This window comes from Theropithecus gelada, chromosome 4 (genome assembly GCF_003255815.1).
Source record: "Theropithecus gelada isolate Dixy chromosome 4, Tgel_1.0, whole genome shotgun sequence".
Lineage (NCBI taxonomy): Eukaryota > Metazoa > Chordata > Mammalia > Primates > Cercopithecidae > Theropithecus > Theropithecus gelada.
This window is the reverse complement of record NC_037671.1, coordinates 82,476,962-82,499,437: the sequence shown is the minus strand read 5'-3', so window position 1 is coordinate 82,499,437 and position 22,476 is coordinate 82,476,962. Positions and strand designations below refer to the sequence as shown.

At 38.9% G+C, this 22,476-nt stretch overlaps 1 protein-coding gene across 1 annotated transcript; it reads right to left on the bottom strand.

Moving 5' to 3' along the window:
- Positions 1-9,552: 9,552 nt before the first annotated feature.
- PRSS35 (serine protease 35) lies at positions 9,553-22,476 on the bottom strand. The gene is made up of 2 exons (XM_025383180.1): positions 22,118-22,476; positions 9,553-11,822 (listed from the first exon to the last, which is right to left on the bottom strand). The coding sequence occupies exon 2, from the start codon at positions 11,800-11,802 to the stop codon at positions 10,564-10,566; it is 1,239 nt and encodes a 412-aa protein (XP_025238965.1). The 5' UTR covers positions 11,803-11,822; positions 22,118-22,476; the 3' UTR covers positions 9,553-10,563.

Sequence of the window (22,476 nt, the reverse complement as noted above, 5' to 3'; positions counted from 1 at the left end):
GAGAGTGAACATAGTAGTGTGGTGCAGGTTGCAACCATCAGGGCTGGAGGAGGGTGACAATTTTGAGCAAAAGCCTATGACTACAAGAGACTGTAGCCTAGAACAGCACCCAGGCCTGCAAACAGTAGCCCCACAAATGGGCAGGACCTGGAGGGGTCCCCTTGCAACAAAGGTAAAGGGAGACAATCACCTCTTAGTGATCATGTTCTCTGGTGTTAAACCACCCTTTGATACTAAATTCATCTCCAGATGCCCAACATTCTTGTGATTCATCTTTCTTTTTCAGTGTATGAAACATCTTTGGGGTAAGTTAACTAATTTTATAATTTGTAATGGTATCTGTAAACCAGAACACAAAGTTAAACCTTATGATCTGAAAAGTCTTATAAATGTGTCCCAAGGAAATTTGCAGTTTTTTTAAAATCATCCGTATTTTGGATCACGTGGATTTTGGCACTCTATTGAAAAACAGGAAATGCAGTTGTGACCATGCATGTAATATTTAGATGTAAATTTGGGACCAGATTTTTAGAAAACCTGTCTCTTACGGAAAAAAATTGAAGATTCAAAGATAAAAGGAGCACTTTGTTAAGAACAGAAAAACAAAGGTAGCTAGGTGTGGCAGTTCATGCCTACATGTAATCCCAGCACTTCAGGAAGTCGAGACAGACAAATCGCTTGAGCCCAGGAGTTCAGCACCATCCTGGGCAACTTGGCAAAACCCTGTCTCTAAAGAAAATGCAAAAATTATCCAGGCATAGTGACGTGCATCTGTGGTCCCAGCCACTCAGGAGGCTGAGGTGGGAGCATTGTTTGAGCCTGGCAAATTGAGGTTGCAGTGAGCCATAACTGTATCACTGCACTCCAGCCTGGGTGACAGTAAGGACTCTTTCAGAAAGAAAGAACAAGAAAAGGAAGGAAGGAAGGAAGGAAGGAAGGAAGGAAGGAAGGAAGGAAGGAAGGAAGGAAGGAAGGAAGGGGGGAAGAGAGGGAGGGAGGGAGGAAGGAAGGAAGGAAAAGAGAAAGAAAAAGGAAAGGAAAGAAAAAAAAGAAAGAGAAAGAAAGAAAGGAAGGGGAAGGGAGGAGAGAGAAAAGAGAAAAAAGCAAAGACAGAAAGAGAAAAGGGAGGGAGGGAGGAAGGAAGGAAAAGAGAAAGAAAAAGGAAAGGAAAGGAAAAAAAAGAAAGAGAAAGGGAGGGGAAGGGAGGAGAGAGAAAAGAGAGAGAAAAAAGCAAAGAAAGAGAAAAGGGAGGGAGGAAGGAAGGAGAGAGAAAACAAAGAAAAGTAAAGAAATGAAAGAAGAAGGAAGGAAGGAGGAGAGGAAGGTGAGAAAAAGAGAAGGAAAGGAAAGAGGAAGAAGGAAAGGAAAAAGGAAGAAGGAAAGAAAGAGAAAGAAAAGGGAAAGAAAAGGAAAAATGAAAGAAAAAGGAAGGAAGGAAGGAGAGAGAGGAAAGAAAGGAAGAAAGAAAAAGAACAAAGGAAGGAAAGAGAAAGAGAAAAAAAGGAAGGAAGGAAAGAAAGAAGGAGGGAGGGAGGAAGGAAAAAGAAAGAAGAAGAAAGAAAGGAAGAAAAAGAAGGAAGTAAAGAAAGAAAAGAAAAGGAAAGAAAGGAAAGAGAAAAGAAAAGAAAAAGGTTTAGTTGCTATTTGAGTTCAGAACAAAATATAGTTATATGACTTACTGGTTATGTTGTTAATTAATAAGTTAGTTCACTATAGAACCACGTTTTTAATTTAACTTTCTTGTCATTATTAAGGGTATTGTCAATGTTACTGATAAATATCTTACAACACGTTTTAACATACATGTCTAAGAATGAACTCATTATCTTTTTGCCAACCCTAATCTTTCTGTCTTGGTCAGTGGTCTCACCATCTACCCAGTCTCCCGAACCAGAAGTTCAGGGAACAGAACACCCTCAACTCTTCTCTCCTATATTCAAAGGCCCTAAGTATAGTAAACATTCAGCTCTCTGAATCTCTCACAAGGTGTCCTCTCTTGCCTTTCTCTCTGCCTTTTCCTTATGACAGCTGCTCCAGCAGTCTCTGTATTGGGCTCTTTTGCTTCTAGTCTAATCCCCACTCAGACCACCCCAGTGCAGCCTAAATAGTGCTTTCAGAAGGTTTCCTTCTCAAAATTCCCATTTGATCACACTTACCTGACTTAAAACTTGTATCAATTCCTAGTAATCTAAAGGTTAAAGTCCAAGCACTCTAGCATACAATTCGAAATCCTTCCAAAAGGTGGTCCAAGTCTAGCTTGGAAGCTTTGTTTCTTGCCATTCCTGGCCACTAAGAGGCACCAACCTCCTACAGCAGCAAATTTTAAATACTGTGTTTAGGATACTAAACACAGGGGCATTGTGATATACTAGTTTCTACCAAAAACCAAACTTTAATTTGGGGGTATGTGCAGGAGAGAGATGCTACTGTATGGGAGCCAATGACTGCCCACACATAGCCATCATGTGGCTCCAGGACATCTGTTCATGGAGCCACATCAGTCACGTACTAGTCTACATAAAGTGGCACAACTGCACGTTTGTTGGGTACAACAGTGTCACTTATTTCCCCAGGCCATGAAGAATGCCTCTTAAAGTAAATGGTCCAAGTACAGTGGCAGAGTACTAAACTCAGTTCTGTCTCAAAAATAGCCCATTTTTATTTTTAGGTAATTGCTTGATAAAGTGGTACTTTTGTTTGGCAGTAGAATGTTGGCATTAAGTAAGTCCTGATTTTTAAAAGAAAAAAGTAAAATAAACTGCATTTTTGCAGGTATTACAGAGGAAAAAATTTTAATTTAAAAGTTCTGTCTTCTAAGATTGTTAGCTGCAAATTTTTCTAACTTATCCATTTAAAGTAGGCTTAAGGAGAAAAAAAGTCATATGTCCTCCTAGATCTCTCTCTAGGGTATAGCAGTAAATTCTTTTCTTCTGTTTCCTGAGATTTATATTGCTTTGTGATCTGGAGTTAGTAGCAGTAGTTTAAATTCTAAGTAAAGCAAAATTGCAGTCTTGACTCCTATCAATTAATAGGAGAGGAAGGGCTGGTCAACGAAACACACATGTAACAGAAAGAGGTCTCTCTTCCTTACCTTCCGGAAGCCCCTAGTACTCTGGGTATCAGATTACTCTGGAGATCCCCGGATTGCTTAGCTGGCTGAGAAGAGGTAGGCTCCATAATGGACATTTCTTAGAAAATGTGTTGTGAGCTATACCACAAACTCTGGTAAGCTCAAGTTTAGGAGTAACATAATGGTGGGGAGGAGAGGATGTCTAGTTTCAGAGAACAAAATTTGCACCAGCACACACACTTACCTTAGTTCTACAGGGACACATGATTGTTGATCTCTGCTCTTAGGAAATTCCAGTTTATCTTTCACAAACATAAGGTAAAACAGAATGCAACTAATTTATTATATGCAACTACTGGTTGTCTTAGGTAACTTTTGCAATTTTAATATACTAATTACAATGATCAGCACATTATATTTGGTCAACATTTGCTCTCTACAGGGCAGTCCACTATGATTAGACAACTAAGGTATTTTATTCTGCATCCTGAACTTTTTCCATTATACCAGAGTTGCTGTGTCTATCTCCTAGCACTGTATATATGCATAAATAGGGTGCAGCTGTTTGACAACTTTCAAACTTTCAATAACGCACATTAGCCTTCAAAATACTTTTTACCCTGAAGAATGAGCAAAATATTGGGGTAAGGTTTTTTCCTCAATTTTTGAGGCTACAATTTCATTTGAGCCTAAAAACAAGTCAATTCCATTGACCACTGATGTTTCTCTTATTTTAAACGAGACTTTAATAAAATGTCAGGCCATTTTCATGAAAATTTTTCTATCATGTAATGCCTTTCAAAACTCATACTGATTATGATTTTATATTGATTTTTCAGTCATCGTTATAAACATAACATATATCGCTATGATTTCACAGGCTAATATGGCTCACAGAACTACTTGCCCAAACTCAATAGCTCCAAACTACTAAAATTTTATAGTTCCTATATATCTGGGGGGTTTTAAAATAGTTTAATAGTTTGTCTACACCCTCCTTCTCTTATCAGCTGTCACTTCTTGGGACTGTTGGACTTGCCTCAGTAGCAGCCTTCTCATTATAGTTCCAGAAATCAGATTACCAAACTTATTAAGATTATTTCTAGAGTAAAAGTAATTTTGTGGCATCTATGTCGGTTATTCAGAAGATACATTGTATAGCTTATTTTTTTGTTACATTTTAGATACTTGAAATCATCAGAAAAGGAAGTTCTAGATAAGTGAGATGTTGTGTGGTATATTACAAATTACTAATGAAATTAAATGGAAAATATAATAGAGAAGAGTAAGGAAAATGAGTGTTAATTAGGCTGAGCAAAAGCCCAGAGGAACTTTCCAAACTCATCTGTGTTCGGTTGTGTGAACAGTTTTCAAAGTATTCCTCTTATCTACGCTACATGTGAGAGTGGACACACACTTCAGTATAATGTGAACACGCACAGAAGATTTCAATAACAAACACAAGTTCATACTAGTTGAATACGAGTGAACATTTACAAATATAAAGTGAAATATGATCATACAGTCTCAGTTTAGTAAACTGTGTAAACTCAGTTGGTAAAACCACACAGGGAGGCAATGATAGGTCCTATGATAGATTGATTACAATGTGGATCAAAGTAGATATTCTAAGTAAGTGGTCAATTTGTCCTCAGTGCTTGAGAAAAGTGAATGGATGTTAAGGTGTTATTGGAAATTTTTAAATATTACTAGGGCAAAAAGACTTTGGTGACAGGTTTTGAGGCAGAGATTGTCTGATTAAATATTACATGGCAGAGGAGAAGATAAGGTGTAGCTACAGAAGGTTGGCACTTGTCTGAAGGCAATTTTTATCAGAAACATACATGAGTCAGCAGAGAATGCGTCAAATATCTAATTCCTTAAGTCACACGCTATAGTGTATTCCAATACTAAAATTCTTATTACAAGAAAATATTCCCATTATCTAAATATTTGGTTATATCTTTAATATGATACACGATTAAGACAATACCTATAGCATTTTTGAGCTTCAGCATATAGCATACAGTAAGTAAAGCCCTTTAAGAGTAAGCCTCAATGAATACTTGGTGATAAGTTTAAGCACGTATCGATCGCTGCCTCTGTGCCAGGTACTGGTACTTGAAATAATGATGATGAAAGTTAGGAAAAAGAGATTGGTTGTCCTGAGCTGCCATTCATACCCCTTTGCCTAGTTTCTCTAGTGACACATGCTTGTGAATTCCCTGGGTCTGGCCCAAGGTGCAACTTATAGGTTTAGAAGTTTAATGCAACTTGTAGGTTTACATACATGTTATGGACTCTGTGTTTGTGTCCCACACCCACCCCTAAAAATGTCACATGCTGAATTTCTAACCCCCAATTGTGATGGTATTTGGAAATGCGGCCTTTGGGAGGTAACTGAGGTTAAAGGAGGTAATAAGGATGGGACCCTCATGATGGGATTAGTGTCTTTATAAGATGAAAAAAAAGAGAGTCTGCTCTCTCTCTCTCTCTGTCATCCTGCTTGTGCACAAAGAAGAGATCACAGGAGCATACCATGAGATGGCAGCCACTTCAAGACAAGAGAAGAGGTCTCAAAATGAAACTTCCCTGATTTTGGACTTCCGAGCCTCCAGTGTTGTGAGAATTAAATGTCTGTTGTTTCAACCACCCAGTGTGTGGTGTTTTGTTATGGCAACTAAGACACCACCTTACCTGTGGGTAAGCAAACTAGACCATATTGGGACCATAAGTCATTTTGTCCACCATGTTCTAGACAGTTTAGCTAACTGGATCAAATCATCAGCTTTTAAATACAGAAAGGAAGAAGCAGGGAATTTCTCTCCCTAGATTTTATAAGTAGAAAAGAAAACCATCTGAGGATGATTTTTCCCCTTAGTGGAATAGTGAATCAATAAAAACATGTGGGAGGGCACAGTGACTCTCACCCGTCATCCCAGCACTTTGGGAGGCCAAAGCAGAAGGATCACTTGAGCCCAGGAGTTAGAGACCAACCTGGGCAACAAAGCAAGACCACATCTCTACAAAAAAACTTAAAAGAATTAGCCTGGCATGATGGCACTTGTCTGTAGTCCCAGTTACTTGGGAGGCTGAGGCAGGAGGATCTCTTGAGTCCAGGAGGAAGGCTTCAGGGAGCCATGATCACTCCACTGTGCTCTATAGCCTGGGCAACAGAGAAATATGTTATTAAAATTTTACTTTAATAAAAATTAAAACTTGTGAATCTGCCTGTCGGTCTATGGTATTTGACAAGGACATGATTTCACCACCAATTAGACCAAATCTCCTAAATATCTCTGAACCTAACGATTTGGCCATTGAAGAAAGAGCAATGACCTAGTTGCAAAAATCAGCTTATTAAAAAGGCTCTTCTGTTAATTAAGGAAAGATGTTTTTGCTGATCATTTTTAGTAAAAGTAGTTTTATTAAAGTACTTTTAAAGCCTGGCAGGTACTTTTAAAAATCAGTAGCCAAAAAAGTATTTGTTATTGGGAAACCACACTAAAGAATAATGATGCTAATTCTAGGTTCTTTACAGCTATAGAGCCACATTCTTGTAATATCCAGTGCTTGGTCCAGTTGCCTTATCCCAATATTCTTGATTAATAATCACAGTTTATGTTTGATGAGAGTAAATAACCTGATTTACTAACATAAGGACAAAAAATTATGAGTAATTAAAATGGTCAACATTGGAATAAAATGCAAGATATACACAATATAATTTTTACACCATGTAACAAACTGAATAACTTATGGTAAGTTATACTTCTGAATTAATTTTAATAACTAAACAATAAGTGGTAAAAAATTTTCTTATCACTGGACAACCACTTGCAGAGAATGTGACTGAAGGGGATTAAAACTTAAAGTATAGGGTTAAAGTAGATGATCTTTTACAGTCTCTTCTTATCCTGAGATTCTTTCTATGAAATAAGAATTGAAAAGAATTATTCTATCTACAAGTAAGAAAGGTAAAAATGTGTCCAGAATTCTGATCTTGGTTATTGCTATGATCTGAATGTTTACATCCCCCCAAAGTTTGTATGTTGAAACCTAACTCCGAAGGTGATAATATTGAGAGACAGGGCATGTGGGAGATTATTAGGTCATGAGGGCTCCTGCCTCAAAACTGGAATTAATTCTCTTATAAAAGGGGCTTACATAAGCTTGGGTGCCCCTTCCACTACATGAGGACACAGCAAGAAGGTGCCATCTATGAGGAATGGACCTTCATCAGACACTAAATCTATTGATGACTCCATCTTGGACTATCCAGCCTTCAGAACTGTGAACAATAAATTTCTATCATTTAAGAGTTCCTGGTCTAAGATATTTTGTTACAGCCACCTAAATGGACTAAGACAATCAAACATTATGTAAATCTTTTTCAAAATAAACATTGGTTTAACTAAGAAACATATCAAAACGGAAAAAATTGTTAAGTTGCTTCTGCCCACACACATTTCGTTTGAACAAGAAAAAAACATAAATAAAATGTGTTATTTAGATAAAGAGGGAATGCCACAATTTTAAATTTCAGTTGTTTTGAAAATTGTTATTTGAAATCCACCATTGGCAAGCTTCCCAAGACGATAAATCAGTACAGTCCTTCGCACACAGTAGACATGTATGCATGTCTACTAAGTATGTTTATTTAGCTAAGTGAGTTCAATCTAGTTCTCAATTTCAAATCTGATAAACATAAGAGAAAAAGTATATGAAGCAAAACTTTCTGGTTAATGCAATATATTTTAGTGTTCCTAAATAGGTCGTATAAGATTCAGGATTCACTTGGAAAAGAAAAGTGCATGACAGAATAAAAAAAAAAAAAAAAAAACCTCTAGCCAGGCATGTTAATGCATGCCTGTTATCCCAGCTACTTGCGAGGTTGAGGAGGGAGGATCTATTGAGCTCAGGAGTTCAAGGCTGCAGTGAGCTGTAATTGTGCCACTGCACTCCAACCTGGGCGACAGAGCAAGACTGTTTCTAAAAAGAAAAAAAGAAAAAGTCTCTGCAAATTAAACAAGCTCAGTTTTATATTTTTGAAAAGTATATTGGACAATGATTTTAAGAATTATATATATAATAAATATGTACTTAGAATTTAACCTTCAGTACCAAACTATTTTACTAAGCACCCAAAGGTATTCTAAACTTACTCAAATCCTAGGAGTTATATTCAAAGACTCAAAGACGAAGATTCTGTGTATGTCTTTGTGTGTTCGCAAGTGTGTAAGTATGCAAAACTGACCTTGGAACATTTTTGTTTCTGTGATCACATAGATGTTTTCCCCCCAAAAAAAACTGAGCAAAATTTTTGAGTCAATAACCGTATTCCACTGGAAAAAATAATAAAATGCTACTCAGTGAAATGTGCTTGGAATTAAATCAAATCATTAAAAAAATAAAATGGTAGTTAATACTTGCTGAAATCCTGTATACAAAACACATATGGCTGGGCATGGTGGCTCAAATTTGTAATCTCAACACTTTAATGCCAAAGCGGGAGGATCATTTGAGGCCAGGAGTTTGACACCAGCCTGGTCAATGTAGCAAGACCTAATTCTCTACTTCAATTAAATAAAAATTACAAAAGCATATATACAGATACAGTAAGAGTTACAGCTAATTTATTTTTTAAATTTTTATGGAATTATTTTTAAGAGGTTCACATTATAAAAGAATCTGCATGGCCAGGTGCAGTGGCTGATGCCTGTAATCCCAGCACTTTGTGAGGCCGAGGCAGGTGGATCAACCAAGGTCAGGAGTTGGAGACCAGCTTGACCAATATGGTGAAATTGCATCTCTACTAAAAATACAAAAATTAGCCAAGTGTGGTGGCACACACCTGTAGTCCCAGCTTCTCTGGAGGCTGAGACAGTAGAATTGCTTGAACCCAGGAGACAGAGATTGCAGTGAGCTGAGATCACGCCACTGCACTTCAGCCTAGGCAAGAGAGCCAGACTCCATCTCAAAAAAAAAAAAAAAAAAAAAAAAAATCTGCGCTTGTACTGAATTTCTGCTGTTTTGAACATCATTCACAAAATCATTTATCATAATCTAATCAATTATTTCTTGGTATACTAGTCCAGAGTATAACTCCCCATTATTAAAAAATTATAAGATAAATTTGAACCCTGGCAGAATCAACGACTTGAGTGTGCCATGAGAGAGAGAATGATGTGACCTTAGAAACTACCGGAAAGAACAGACCAGACAAGAAATAAGGCCTACAATTGCTGAATTTTAAGGTGTACTTGATTTATAGATCACTAAAACTCTTTAAACATAATGCCCTGAACTATTCCCTTTTTACAGCCCTTTAGCAAGTATTTATTTATTCAAGAAATACACATTGAGTGCCTACTCTGTGTTTTGCCCCAAGGCAGTCACTGGACTCTGCTTATACTACATGATGGCCAGAATGAGTGTTGCAGCCTTGGTTCCTAAGGAAAATAACCAGACCCTCCTTTTAAAAGTCATATTCATAAATTTTATTCATTTTTAGGAAAGGACATATCTAAAATTACTAATCAGAGAATTCACCCTATGGTCCTCATACAAAAGCTGGATTTTGTCAAGGAGAAAAAGACTCTTTCTTGAAAAAGATTACAGAATTCTTTGTCCTAAAAATGTAGCACCTCATACATAGAATGTATAGTATAAAATGATGTGGCTTTCAACACATGATCATTCATAATTTGTGAAGTGTCTTCCCTATGCATACATGAAAAGTCCATATTTTGAGTATTAGTTAAATAAAAACTTGAGATCTTAAAATGTCTCAGCTTCCCTATTTCTAAACTAGATTATTTCATAGAACAAACTATTTCTCCCATTTTTAAATAATACACATTGTAATTGTTATTTCTTAAAGCAGTAAAACAGTTAATAGTTTTGTTTATAATGCTTGCTTTTTCTTCTGATTTGTAATTCTTCAAAAAAACGAAACTAAATGTCTCAGACCCAACAGATAACACAATATAAACACTGAGGGCATGAGCTGAATGGATCCATCTCAGAGTAGTACAAACTATGTTGTAACTTTCTGTCTCTATCCTGATACTAATTGTGTTACCATCGACCTTTATGCAATTTCACATTTAATACACAACCAGTATCCTATTAGATTCTTCTTAGAGTAGGACCCTGAGAATAAGTCCATTAAGAAATCACATGTTATTTATAATACCTGTTGAAGGTTTAAAGTGTGTCTAATTTTTAAGAAGGCAACAAAATTTTCCTACAAATGAAACTCATCACCATGTAAAGAAGAGTATATACTTGGCATTGAAGTGTCCATCTAGTTTCAATATCTGTACCTATACATTTTTTAAATGGATGAAAATCTCCTGATTTTGAAAAACGTTGAAATGCTATTGATAGGGTTCAAGTCCAGGCATAACCTATGAAGTGATCTCACTACAATAATCAGAGCTGGTTTTCTCTCTGATTTAGATGATCCACCGCCCTGTTTTAGGTCTCTGTTAGCCATAAGCACAATTGGCATCGTTCCCGTGAATCCAGAGGCAAATCTGGGCGTATTTGAGGGGAGTGATGCGAACAGCAACGTTGTAGTCCTTCTGAACCCCGTGGACATCCACCCACTGGTGGCCTGAGTAGACCGCAATGATTTTGCGCTTCCAATTCTTTTTGTCTGGATCTTTCAGACGCAGATAGACCCCGGAACCGGTGGAGCCCGACTCAGCATCGCAGTATTGGTAAAGGAGATCATTGGATTCGTCCGACACACTGCAAAACCGATAGACCAACTGATCAGCCCTATCGTTATCAAATCCTGAGAAGTGGATCATTCCACCAGGCATTTTCTTGATTGTTGGGCTGATTCCGAGTTCCATGTATTTTTTTTTGTGAGCACGCTTCAGCTCCAGAAGAGCATAGTCATAGTCCAAGGCAGCGTCCCCCATGCCTCCTCGTGCCCAGCCCTTCGGAATGTGGGTATTCTTGACCCGGGTCCACCGGAAGGAAGGCCTCCCTTCGGAAACCCTCTGACCCCCGCCAGATTGTTTTCTTCTTCTCCCACCCTTGACTCTGTCCTGCAGATGCTCTCTGGTACCCTCTCTTTGGTCACCACCACTAGTTTCTCTCCTGCTCCTCTTAGAACCTCGACGTTTCTTGCCTCCACTTTTATTCCTCATCTTCAACAACCCTACCCTTAGCTTTTTACTCCCTTTGACATAGTCCTTTCCATCGTGAACACAGTGGGCAGCAGTTAGAACGTGCTGAGGGGAAATGAGAATGCCACTACAGCCCGTGGAGAGCTTCACAGCTGTGCTGAAAGGGAAATTGGTTAAGAACCTTTTGTCCAAGATGCTGAACCTGCTGTCGGTACCATACACCTGTCTCTTTCTCCTAACAGATGCTCCCTTTGTGGTATTTTGAGTCGGCTCAAAAACCAAATCCTGAACTTTCACTCTGGTTAAGGTTCGGGTGCCATTCTCAAAGACAGTCTCATAGGAAAGATAATCCTCCAATTCAGAAAGGCTGGGAGTTGGGAGTTCTTTCTGGCATTCGATGCCGCACACTGTATTTACCATCATCTTAGCATCTGCCTCAAATGTGGGGCTGGTGAGATGGAAAGTCCTTTCACTGACAATCCGGGGTACCTTTCTCAAGTACCAGGTAAAATCCCGTTCCATTTCAGATCCATCGATGAGGGTCCACCCAGGTGTGAAAAATATCAACCAAAGTAGCATATTTTCCATTTTGATCTTCTAATTTTTTCCTTAAAAACAGAAAAAGAGAGAGGTTTACAATGTTTTCTTTTTAAATCTTATCCATTTCATTTAGGCCTTGGATCCTAAATGTACCTTCCCCACAAAGAGGTGCCCTTATTTCCACCTTACCTAGCTTTTGAGATTAGATAAATGCTGGTAAGTGGGCTCACATAGACTTCCAAAATCAGTAAGTTGTTTTTCACCCAAACTTCCCTCCACCAGCCCTAATCGACCTCGCTCCCACCCCAACATGTCATCCGGTCACCTCCCCCTCCATCTCCCCTAACAGCCCAGTGCCTGAGAGAGTACAATAGGGTAGTAGGTTGGGATCCTCTGTCGGCTAAGCCACACTCTCCTCCTTAGGTATCCTACAACTTTATATCCAGATGATTTAGAAATAAAGGTAGCAGCAAATGCGCTGCGGTCTTTTCCAACACTTAGCTACTTAAAAACAGGGATCATAACTTCTTCATCTCTAGACTGTAACTGCCTAGCACAGAGCTAAAAAAAAACTGCTCATTGAATACAGTGAATGTCCATGAACCAGGATTGGCAGCCCAAGCTGATGTAAAGGTGCAATGCAAATTACTGGATAATGTTTTAAAGCAGTAAGAGTGTTAGCAATAAATAAATTGCTAATTAATCTTCTATTGATCTGCTTTGATTTTTATAGAACTCCTGGTCATAAAAAGAAAATATACAGCACAGGCCATTTTATGCTAAAGTAAGAAAAATGTACCATGCTTTGTTAAAAAACAAAGTTATGCTTGAAACCACCATCTAAGCAAAGCATCATACAAAATGCTTTATGGTGGGACATTACTGCATATTAAAATTATGTGTAAGAATTTATGAAGTACAGGCTATTGGGAGGACATAATAATGGTTAGATATAGTCCCTTTTCACCATAGGTCTCACTATCTAAGACCACTGTTGTTGTTTTATTTAAATATTGTTAAAGGTGCCAGCACGTAATAAATTATATAATACTTTTCCTACTGTTCAAATCTTCTTGCCCTCTTTTTCTTTTCTTGAGGCTCACTGGCACGTACATGTATCTATTTAGTGGAACTGATGTGTGTCAATCTTTGCTTGGAGGTGGGTATAGTAGGAGCACGCTGGAGCAGCAATTTTAAACCCTGTGTCACTGTTATTTGCGAACTATGCTTCAAGTCATTTTTAACTAATAGTTAAAATATCAAGACTTAAGCAAATGATTTGTACTTTGTATAAAGCAGAGGCAATTCAGCATTCGCTTATCCCTACAATACCTTCATCCTCAATGCTTTCTGATAAGTTTTATTTTATTTATTTGGTTTTTGCATGGAAAAGCACATTAGCAATGGCCCACAGCCATTGTACCACAGGGTACACCCACAGGATGTGTGCACTGGCACAAAAGGCAAAAATCAACCCTGATGCAGAGTTCAGTATCGGTATCCCTTCATACAACAGAATTTATTTTGTCTTATACAAGTACAATAATTTTATTAACAAACTGAAACATTATTTTGATCAAACAAAAATGTATGCTACATTAACCTATTTATTGTTTCAATGTGATATATTAATGAAAACATAATTAATTTGAACTGTTATACATTTGGAAATATTAAGCAGGCCGGGTGTGGTAGCTCACACCTGTAATCCCAGCACTTTGGGAGGCTAAGATGGGAGGATCCCTTGAATACAGGAGTTCAAGACCAGACTGAGACCTCATCTCTACAAAAAAAAACTTTTAAAAAATTAGTCAGGCATGGTGGCAAACGCAAGTAGTCCCTGCTACTTGGCAGGATCGTTTGAACCCAGGAGGTCAAGGCTGCAGCAAACCATGATCATGGCACTGAACTCCAGCCTGGGCAACAAAGTGAGACCCTGTCAAAGAAGAGAGGGGGAGGGAAGGGGAGGGGAGGGGAGGAGAGGGGAGGGGAGGGGAGGAGAGGAGGAAATCTGTCTTATGTTACAATATTTTCTAATAGTCACCACTGCAAAGCAGGAATTATATCATCAAGGATTTTGTAGAGCAGAGCCACTTAGTATTTTATTTTGTCTTCTACGAAATTTTTCACAATAGTATTTCATCAAGTTAATTTAATTAGAATGAAAAAGGCTCACAACTCAGTAACTCTACTGAGCGCTTGAAATTATAGTTCCCAGGATGAAAATTTATGTCCTTGGCTGAAAAAAAAAAGTGAAAATCAAAGAGTTATTTGCTGCTACTTAGCTTATCAACAAACCAAAATACATAAAAATGATATATATCATTATATATATATATTTAAATCTACTTGATTCGCAGCAAAATTTCAATCAAGGGAGTTGTTTTGGTGTGGGAAACTTTTTTTTAATTGCTTTTTCATTTAGCTCTTTATGACAACAGCTGTCCACTGTGTACTTAATATATGATTACATCAAAGCTTGAAAGTCAGCCAAATATCCACGTCAAGAGACACAAAGTATCTCACTTGGTATATCTTAACACTTGATACTAATGATCTGAGCAGCAATCCACATGTGAAAGGCATTCCTGGGCAAAATAAAGGAGGTCTAAATAGTGTTACTGAGATATTTTTTCCCCAGGTAGGTCTGTCCTATGCCATAACTCTGTAGCCAGACTTCTAAGAAAGCCTCATCAGAGTTGAATTGTATTTAAGTATAATTTTATTTCTGGCTATGTAGATAAAGCTATTTTCTAGTCAAAGGCGTTAGCCAATACTTGGGAAGTTTCCAATGCCATTAGTTCCTTTGAAACCATGCTTGGTACAAAGCAATGATTTTATTTACCAAATGATAACACCAATGACATAGGCATGGTTTTCCTGCTCTGTGTTCACGTTCACATTCTCACAGCAGTTATGAATGGTGGTTGAGAACCCAAATCCTGGTTGCTCACCAAAAGGAAACACCAGACCAGGGGTTCTCAAAGGACAGCCCCTACACTAGTAACTTCGGCATTACCTGGGAACTTGTTAAAAATGCTAATTCCCAGGGCCTGCCCAGACCTACTGTTAGAAACTCTCCTGAAAGGGTGGTGGAGAGCGGTTCCCAGGTGGGTTTAACCGGCTCTCCAGATGACTTTGACACTCAATAAAGTTTAAGAACCACTACAGTAGCCAAGGCTCTGGTGTAGCAACATGAGCCATACCCCAGAAGGTGGTCTTTGCAAGGATGATGGCTGATCTGGATTTTAAATGACATCTGCTTAACTCTGTGTACAAAATTAATTTATTCTGACTTCATTCTTTTACTGTGTTAGCAACTGACAATATCAAATCACTCAGCCAGTTCATAAAGAACAAACATAACTTACTTTTATTTATTTTTATTTTTATTTATTTTTTGAGAGGCAGTCTTGCTCTGTTACCCAAGCTGGAGTGCAGTGGTGTGAACTAGGATCATATGTCTCAAAAAATGAAATTCATAAGGTTTATATGTAATGCCTCCAATATCTCATACTACAGATCATTCAATGGCATTGGTTCACCAGCACTGCCTGGTGCCCTTTGAGGGAGCTCTATGCAGTGCACCACAGGAATAAAAACCATGCCCACGTCTACCCTTGGGCATGGGAAGGGCAGAGCTTTGTAATATGACCTCAGAATCACAGTAATAAGAGGACACGGATTTAGCCTAATTTGGCCTGTAATTTAAAATTGGGCAAATGTTTAAGGACACTTTCTTTTGGAAAATCTAAGTTTGTCTTGTGGTAAAATGTCAATGTGGCATAAATGATAGCTCTTACTGATAGAGCAATCCACAGTTTGTTCAGTGGATATCTACATATGTCCATTGTCCAAAAAGGACTAACTTGTTGATCTAAAAAGACACAGTCCCGATTGAAGGGGCAGCTATAAAATGTTGAAAGTCTAACGTCCCTTGTCTTCCCCATCCCCCTCATTTTTCCTGTCTTGCAATATAATTGTGACCTTCACTGTCCATTTCCAGATGGCTTGGATTTGGGGCTTCAAATTCCAATTTTGGTGAATGAAAGCGAAGTTGCAGTGATTGCTGTCCACCACTGTGAGTCAGCACACACACAGCTGATTATAGGTTAGATCCTGAAGACAGATTGAGTAGAAGGGAATTAAGGAGGAAGTAAGAATGTCTGTGTACGTAGACGAACTCTTACTGATGGAAGAGATGTAATTACACATTTGTACCCAATCTATTAACAGACGTGACCACACTTAACTACGAGATCACTTACTATTACCCTTTTGTTATTTGTTTATAGTTTCTTAGAAACGTGATTGCTCTCAGCGTTGAGAATATTTCTGTATCTGTTCCAGCATAGTGGTTATGAGTGCAGACCAAGGAGTGGGAAGGCTTGGGTTCAATTCCCTCTTCACCACTTATGAGGCATGTACATGTGGACATTTCGTTAACTCTCAAAGTTTCACTTTCCTCATCTGCAAAGTGGGGATAATATTACAGTAATTTCAACTTCATAACATTGTTATAGAGATTAAATGAGATGATACATGCAAAGAATTACTACTGAGCCCAGAGGATAGTAAGCAGTTAACACATGTTATTTTATAATTATTATCCTACCTTAATTGGTGAATTTGTATCACTTCAGAACAGGTTGTTATATAAGCCAAAATTAGAGACCTTGTAGTGTTCTAAAAAGTCAGTTTCACAGTCAAATATTTTTATTTCAAGATAGATAGTTTCCAACTCACTCTAAAATTCCCTTTTTCTTTGTTTTGTTTTGTTTTTTGTTCAAGGACAGCTTCACTTTAGAGACTTCCCAAATGAATGCTTTCCTAATTACTCATTTCTATGAATATCCATGGCTCTGTAATATATTTTTTTCATTGCTATTAAACTTAAGTGTGATTAAACACTCTGCAGCCACAAAACACTTAAATTGCATTTTCTGTGTCTTATTTATAGCGTGGATCTTCACTGGGAATTTTGGAACTGCATCAGACCCTCAGTCTAAAAAGAAACAGAGTCTATCTCAACATAATTACTCTAAGGGAGTGATCTACAATGAAAGAAAAACTCAACTTTTTGAGTGAGTCTATCTAGAGTATATAGAATCCTATGATGAAATGACATTATACCTTAAGGCTCAGTTTCTCTTTTGTGTTTTGTTTTTTACCCTAGAAGTTTATATTCTAGCTTAGATACAGCAGGCAAACTAATGAAAGATTAGAAGGCTGCCCACTGTATTAATATTTCAAATCAATTATTTTTCCTGTCTATGAGAAAGCAAAGATGCTGACTTAACACTGAAGGACCTGCACTGAATTGCTTTCCCTTTCCAGGTGACAGATTCGCAATTACTCATGCCTTTCTTTTCACCTGGTTCCTTGTAATGTCTAGTGAGGAACTTGTCCATATTTATGTATATAGTATGTTGCCATGCGACACGACTTTGCATTGATCTGTCAAACAGTTCCTGGGAGGCTGCTGTGGGTCAGGAACTACGCAGTCATATCAATGACCCTGTAGGGCCAACACCACCCTCTACCTTAGTGTGTATGTTAGGACACACCAATGATTGCATGACCACCTTTTAAAACTTGGCTGTCCTCTATTTAGCCATCTGCAATCCCAACACCTGTCCTTCCCAGCACCACTGGCTGTGTTTACATGCATACCTAAATTCGAGGACATGCTCTCATCTTCTCTACTTTCATCCTCCACCTACTCAGGATTGACACACAACAGGGAGACACTGGGGCCTGGCCAGATGATTCCGAATAACTGCAGAGAGAAATGGCTTAGGCAAAAGGCCACAGCAGGAGATGGGGAGAGTTACAAATGACATAAACAGGAATAAAGCAATCACTAAAGAAATCGGTGATGTTTTGGATGACAATTGTAAAAACTTTCATAGTCAATTTTATTTTGGGGGAACAGATGCTGAGGAAAACAGATGCTGAAATCTAATTCCTGACCCACTGAGGCGCTCCCTGACAGCAGCACTGCATGGAGGTAACATTTAAGTTAGAAAGATAAGTTAGAAACATTTAAGTTAGAAAGTGTATGAGAAAATAATCGTGTCTGTAACGTAATAAAAGAGGGGAGTAAGAACTACAGTGTTTCAATGATTATGGGGGCAGTAGGCTTTGAAGCCAAATCAACTTAAGTACACTTGCCACTTGTTACACTGTGATCTTGTGAAGGTTACCTAATCTCTCTAGACATTATTTCCCACATTTATTAGATAGAGATAATATTTTAGAGTATTTTTGTGAGAAACTAATATGATAGGCACAATGCCCAGAGCACAGTAAGCACTCCACAAAGATGAAAGCAAATGTTATTCATATCAAACAGGGGGAGCCAAAACTCAGGTAGATATTTATAAGGTATTTTATACATCTCTAACTGCCTCATCATGGTATGCCAAAGATCCTCATCCCCAAGACCTGTGAATACTTCCCACACACGAGAAAAGAGACTTTACAAATACGATTACATTAAGGATTTTAAGGTGAAGTGGTTATTCTGAATTATCCAGGTGGGTCCAATGCAATCACAGGGGCTCATATAAGAAGGAGCAAAAACGGGTTAAGAGTGGGAAGAGCTGCTAGATGGAAGCGGAGGCTGGAGTAACGCAGGACCATGAGCTGAGGAATATGAGTGCCCTCTAGATGCTGCAAAAGGTGAGGAAAAAAGTATTTCCTAGAACTTCCAGAAGGAGGAACATAAACGAAAATGTGTTATTTTAAGAAAAACATGCATAAATGCAATTTAAAAACTAAAAATAGATCACAATAAAGCTTTAGATTTCTGATCTGCAGATCCATAAGATAATAAATTTGTGTTGTTTTAAGCCACTAAGTTTTCGGTAATTTGTTACAGCAGCAGTAGGAAACTACTACACGTAAAAACAACAGTCTGCCTGACTGTTTAGAAAGAAAGAAGTAGTAGGGAGTGGCGGATGCTGTGGCTCACACCTGTAATCCCAGCAGTGTGGGAGGCCGAGGTGGGTTGATCACTTGAGGTGAGGAGTTCCAGACCAGCCTGGCCAACGTGGTAAAACCCCGTCTCTACTAAAAATACAAAAATTAGCTGGGTGTGGTGTTGTGCACCTGTAATCCCAGCTACTGGGGAGGCTGAGGCAGGAGAATCCCTTGAACTGGGAGACAGAGGTTGCAGTGAGCTGAGATCATGCCATTGCACTCCAGCCTGGGCAACAAGCGAGACTGAGTCAAAAAAAGAAAAAACAAGTAGTAGTAGTAGGGAGTGATTAAAAAGTAGAAAAGGGCCAGGCGCGGTGGCTCACACCTGTAATCCTAGCACTTTGGGAGGCTGAGATTGGAGGATCACTTGAGTCCAGGAGTTTGAAAGTAGTCTGAGCAACATAGGGGGACCCTGTCTCTACAAGTGTGGTGGCGCATGCCTGTGGTCCCAGCTACTCTGGGCTGAGTTGGGAGGATCACCTAAGCTGGGAGGTCAAGGCTGCAGTGAGCTGTGATTGTGTCACTGCACTCCAGCCTGGGCAACTAGAATGAGACAGGGAAACCCTGTCTCCAAAAAAAAAAAAATCCAGCGGAAAAGAATGTTTCCTTCTGGGACTTAAAACATAAATGAAAACGTGTTATTTTAAGCAATAATATACAGAAATGCAATTTTAAATCTAAAAACACTAAAAACAGAAGATCACGATAAAACTTCATGGCGGTAGGACATGCAATATTGCTAGAGGAGAAAAAAGAATTAGAACGGTAAATTTGTCTATTCAACAAATGCATACCAAGTGCTAACTCTGTCATGCATCATTTCGAAGCCTTTTTTAAAGAATCTATCTGATAGTCCTTAACTGTTGAGTTGGACTAGAACATTTCTAAGATTTCTTCCAGCTTTAAAGTTCTAGAGTAAACCGCAAATGAGAAAACACAAGTAACTTACTCATCAATGCTTCTCAGGAAGGTTCAATCCCTAGTCATCCAGGGAAGAACTTGCCTGTTATCCACGTTGCTACCACTAGATGGCAAAGTTAGCCTGCTGATGGCAAATCTAAGGCAGGTATTTAAAATATTTACACTTACTCAGCTGTTTATTTTAAAAGCATGTAAGATTCAGCAGGGGCAAAACTTCTAACTGGCTAATAATATGCTAAATGGCTGTGACATATGGAATTTATTACATTTAGAAAACCCACCTACAGGCCACGGAGCCCATCCTGATGAACTGAGGGCTGATAATGCTGTCTACAGCCAGACAATTTTCTGGCAGAGAGTTTTTCAAAAACAGCTGTAGTGCCAGCACACCTCCAGCATGACCTACAGCACTGTGAACTAGTCCCCCAAACGTACCACAATTTATTTCAATGCTAAGGAAAATTTTGAACCTGCCAGATATTTCACATATGTTTATCAAATACTTTATAATCCATTACTAAAGGATAAACTCTCCACTGATTCTAGGCTGAGAATAAATGGCAAGAAAGTTCATTGACAGCGGGCCAATTTCTATTCAAAATAGCATACCATAGCACTATTTTCAAGTTCAGTTTCATAAATGGAGACCAAAAAATGAGTCTGTTTAAAAAGTTTGGCAGTACTTGAGGGAAAGGAAGATGGTAAAGTTACACAGTTGATTATTTTACAGTAACCCACAACTTCTGTTTCTCATCACAATAAAAAACAAAACCTCCCTTTGTTTTGGGGCTATTTTTCCATGACCTGTACATGTAAATTTCTGCAATTTCTGCAATGCTACGGGTCAATCAAATTTGGGGTGAATGACATTAAAGGAACCCTAAGAGGATTCTTTCATATGCTGCCTTATGAAGTGCACAGCATATAGCTCTAAACTTATCTGTATTTTTCAAGTTGGCCTTTGAGAGCAAAGAATATCTATAAATAGGTATGCTGCTTTTCAGGTTTTAAAGCATCTATGGTCACAATGTTTTTAGCTAACTCACATCAGTTTTACCTATATGAAACTTAAAGTTTTTAATTATAAAATAACAGCTTGCATACTACTTACTTGACTTTACTGTTTCCTAAGCTCTCCATCTCAGATTTCTCATCTGCAAAGTTAACTCAGTGCTGAGGCAAAGTGGCTTCATCCTCCCAAATTCTGAGTCTGATCCTACTGTTAAAATGCAATATGCTTGTTGGATATTTGAGCATTGGGCAGAGGAAAACAATTTACCCAATGGAGAAAATTAACTCACACTAGCAATTGTTTATTTTAACATCTAATAAGCATATACTATATGCCAAGTATATGCTAAACAATCTCACATTTTAAAACATGAAAAAGCTTCTTAAAAGCATACAGTTTTTCCAGCTATCTGGAAGAAAAATGGGAGACAGTATCCACGTCCACCACTTCCCTCACTAAAGGAACTCCTCTAATATTTCCTAATAAAAATAAAATTCCATATGATACTTGGCCGCTACTTTCAAGCCTACATGTCTTATTTGGCAGGGATTTTAACATTCTGTCTTCTAAATTATAAACCAGATTCTAAGTATAATTCTCCAGCCAGCAAAATATGACTTTTTTAATCCTCTGGGGAGACAAATGTACTTCGGATAAAATAAGAATGAATTTCAGAAGTCAGAAGGGTTAATAAGGGGTGAAAGCCCCCTAGACACAGCATGCAGCTTCTTTTCAAATCAAGGACAGTGTAAAAACGTCTGAGCAATCAAGCGGGAGTGTTTCTACAACTTTTTAAAGAACCTTTTATTATAGAAAATTTCACGATTACACAAAAGCACAGAGAAAAGTATTAAAAGTCGAGAGAAAAGTGTAACCCCCATGTGCACATCACCAGCTTCAACTATTGTCAATATTTTGCCAATGTTTCATCCACCACCACCCCACACACTTTTTTTCCTCAGCTAGAGTATTTCAAAGCAAGTCAAAAGCTTTTCTACTTCGTTTCGCCTCCTTATTTTCTAAACGTTTTCCTATGCTCCTTTTGCTGACCTCTGCAGCCAAGTTGATAAAAGGGTAGAGGGAGAGGCTAGCTTTCATAGTAACCCCGCCAAAGAGACTTTCCAGGAATGCGTGTTATACCTTTCTCAATGGCATCTGTTAACAATCATAAAAATAAAGAGGGTCCCCTCTGGTACTGCTTAAGCAGAAAGAATTCCGTTTATATTCCAATGCAAACATTGTTGCTGTTAATATTAAACTGCAGAGGCCGGCACACAGAATTGCCTATGGGAAGGGTGGTTAGTTTCTTTGAGGACTGAAAGAAAGTGCCAAGTTTGACCCCTTTCTTCAAAGTCCTTCAAAGAAGCGCTCCTCGGGTAGGTCCTGCCTTTCTCAGGGAAATTTCTAAGTTCTAAGGTTGTTGGGTTTGGGGAGCTTCATCTTTACCTGCGAGGCTTGTTTGGTCCCCGAGGGCACTGTCAGCTGAGATCAGAGCTCCCGAGGAGGCGGGCGGGGACGCTGCAGCTGGGAGCCTCTCAGCCAGCCTGAGCCGAAGGCCGCCCAGCCAAGGCCGGGCCACAGCACCCGGAGCTCCCGCCGAGACTGCGGAGGAGGAGAGAGCAGCGCCGCACCACGGCCGGGAGGTGGGAGGGGAAAGGGGGCGATGACGCGGGGTGGGCGCGGTGGGATGGGGGAGAAGGGGAGGAGGAGGAGGTGGGCAAGAGGAGATGGAGATGGAGAGGGAGGGAGGAGAGGGGACTTCCCTGGAGGAACAGGACGGACTTGGCCGTGTCTCGCCCCAGCAT

What these genes read in the sequence shown, in the direction of transcription:
- PRSS35 (XM_025383180.1), bottom strand. Translation starts at nt 11,802, where the DNA reads ATGGAAAATATGCTACTTTGGTTGATATTTTTCACACCTGGGTGGACC.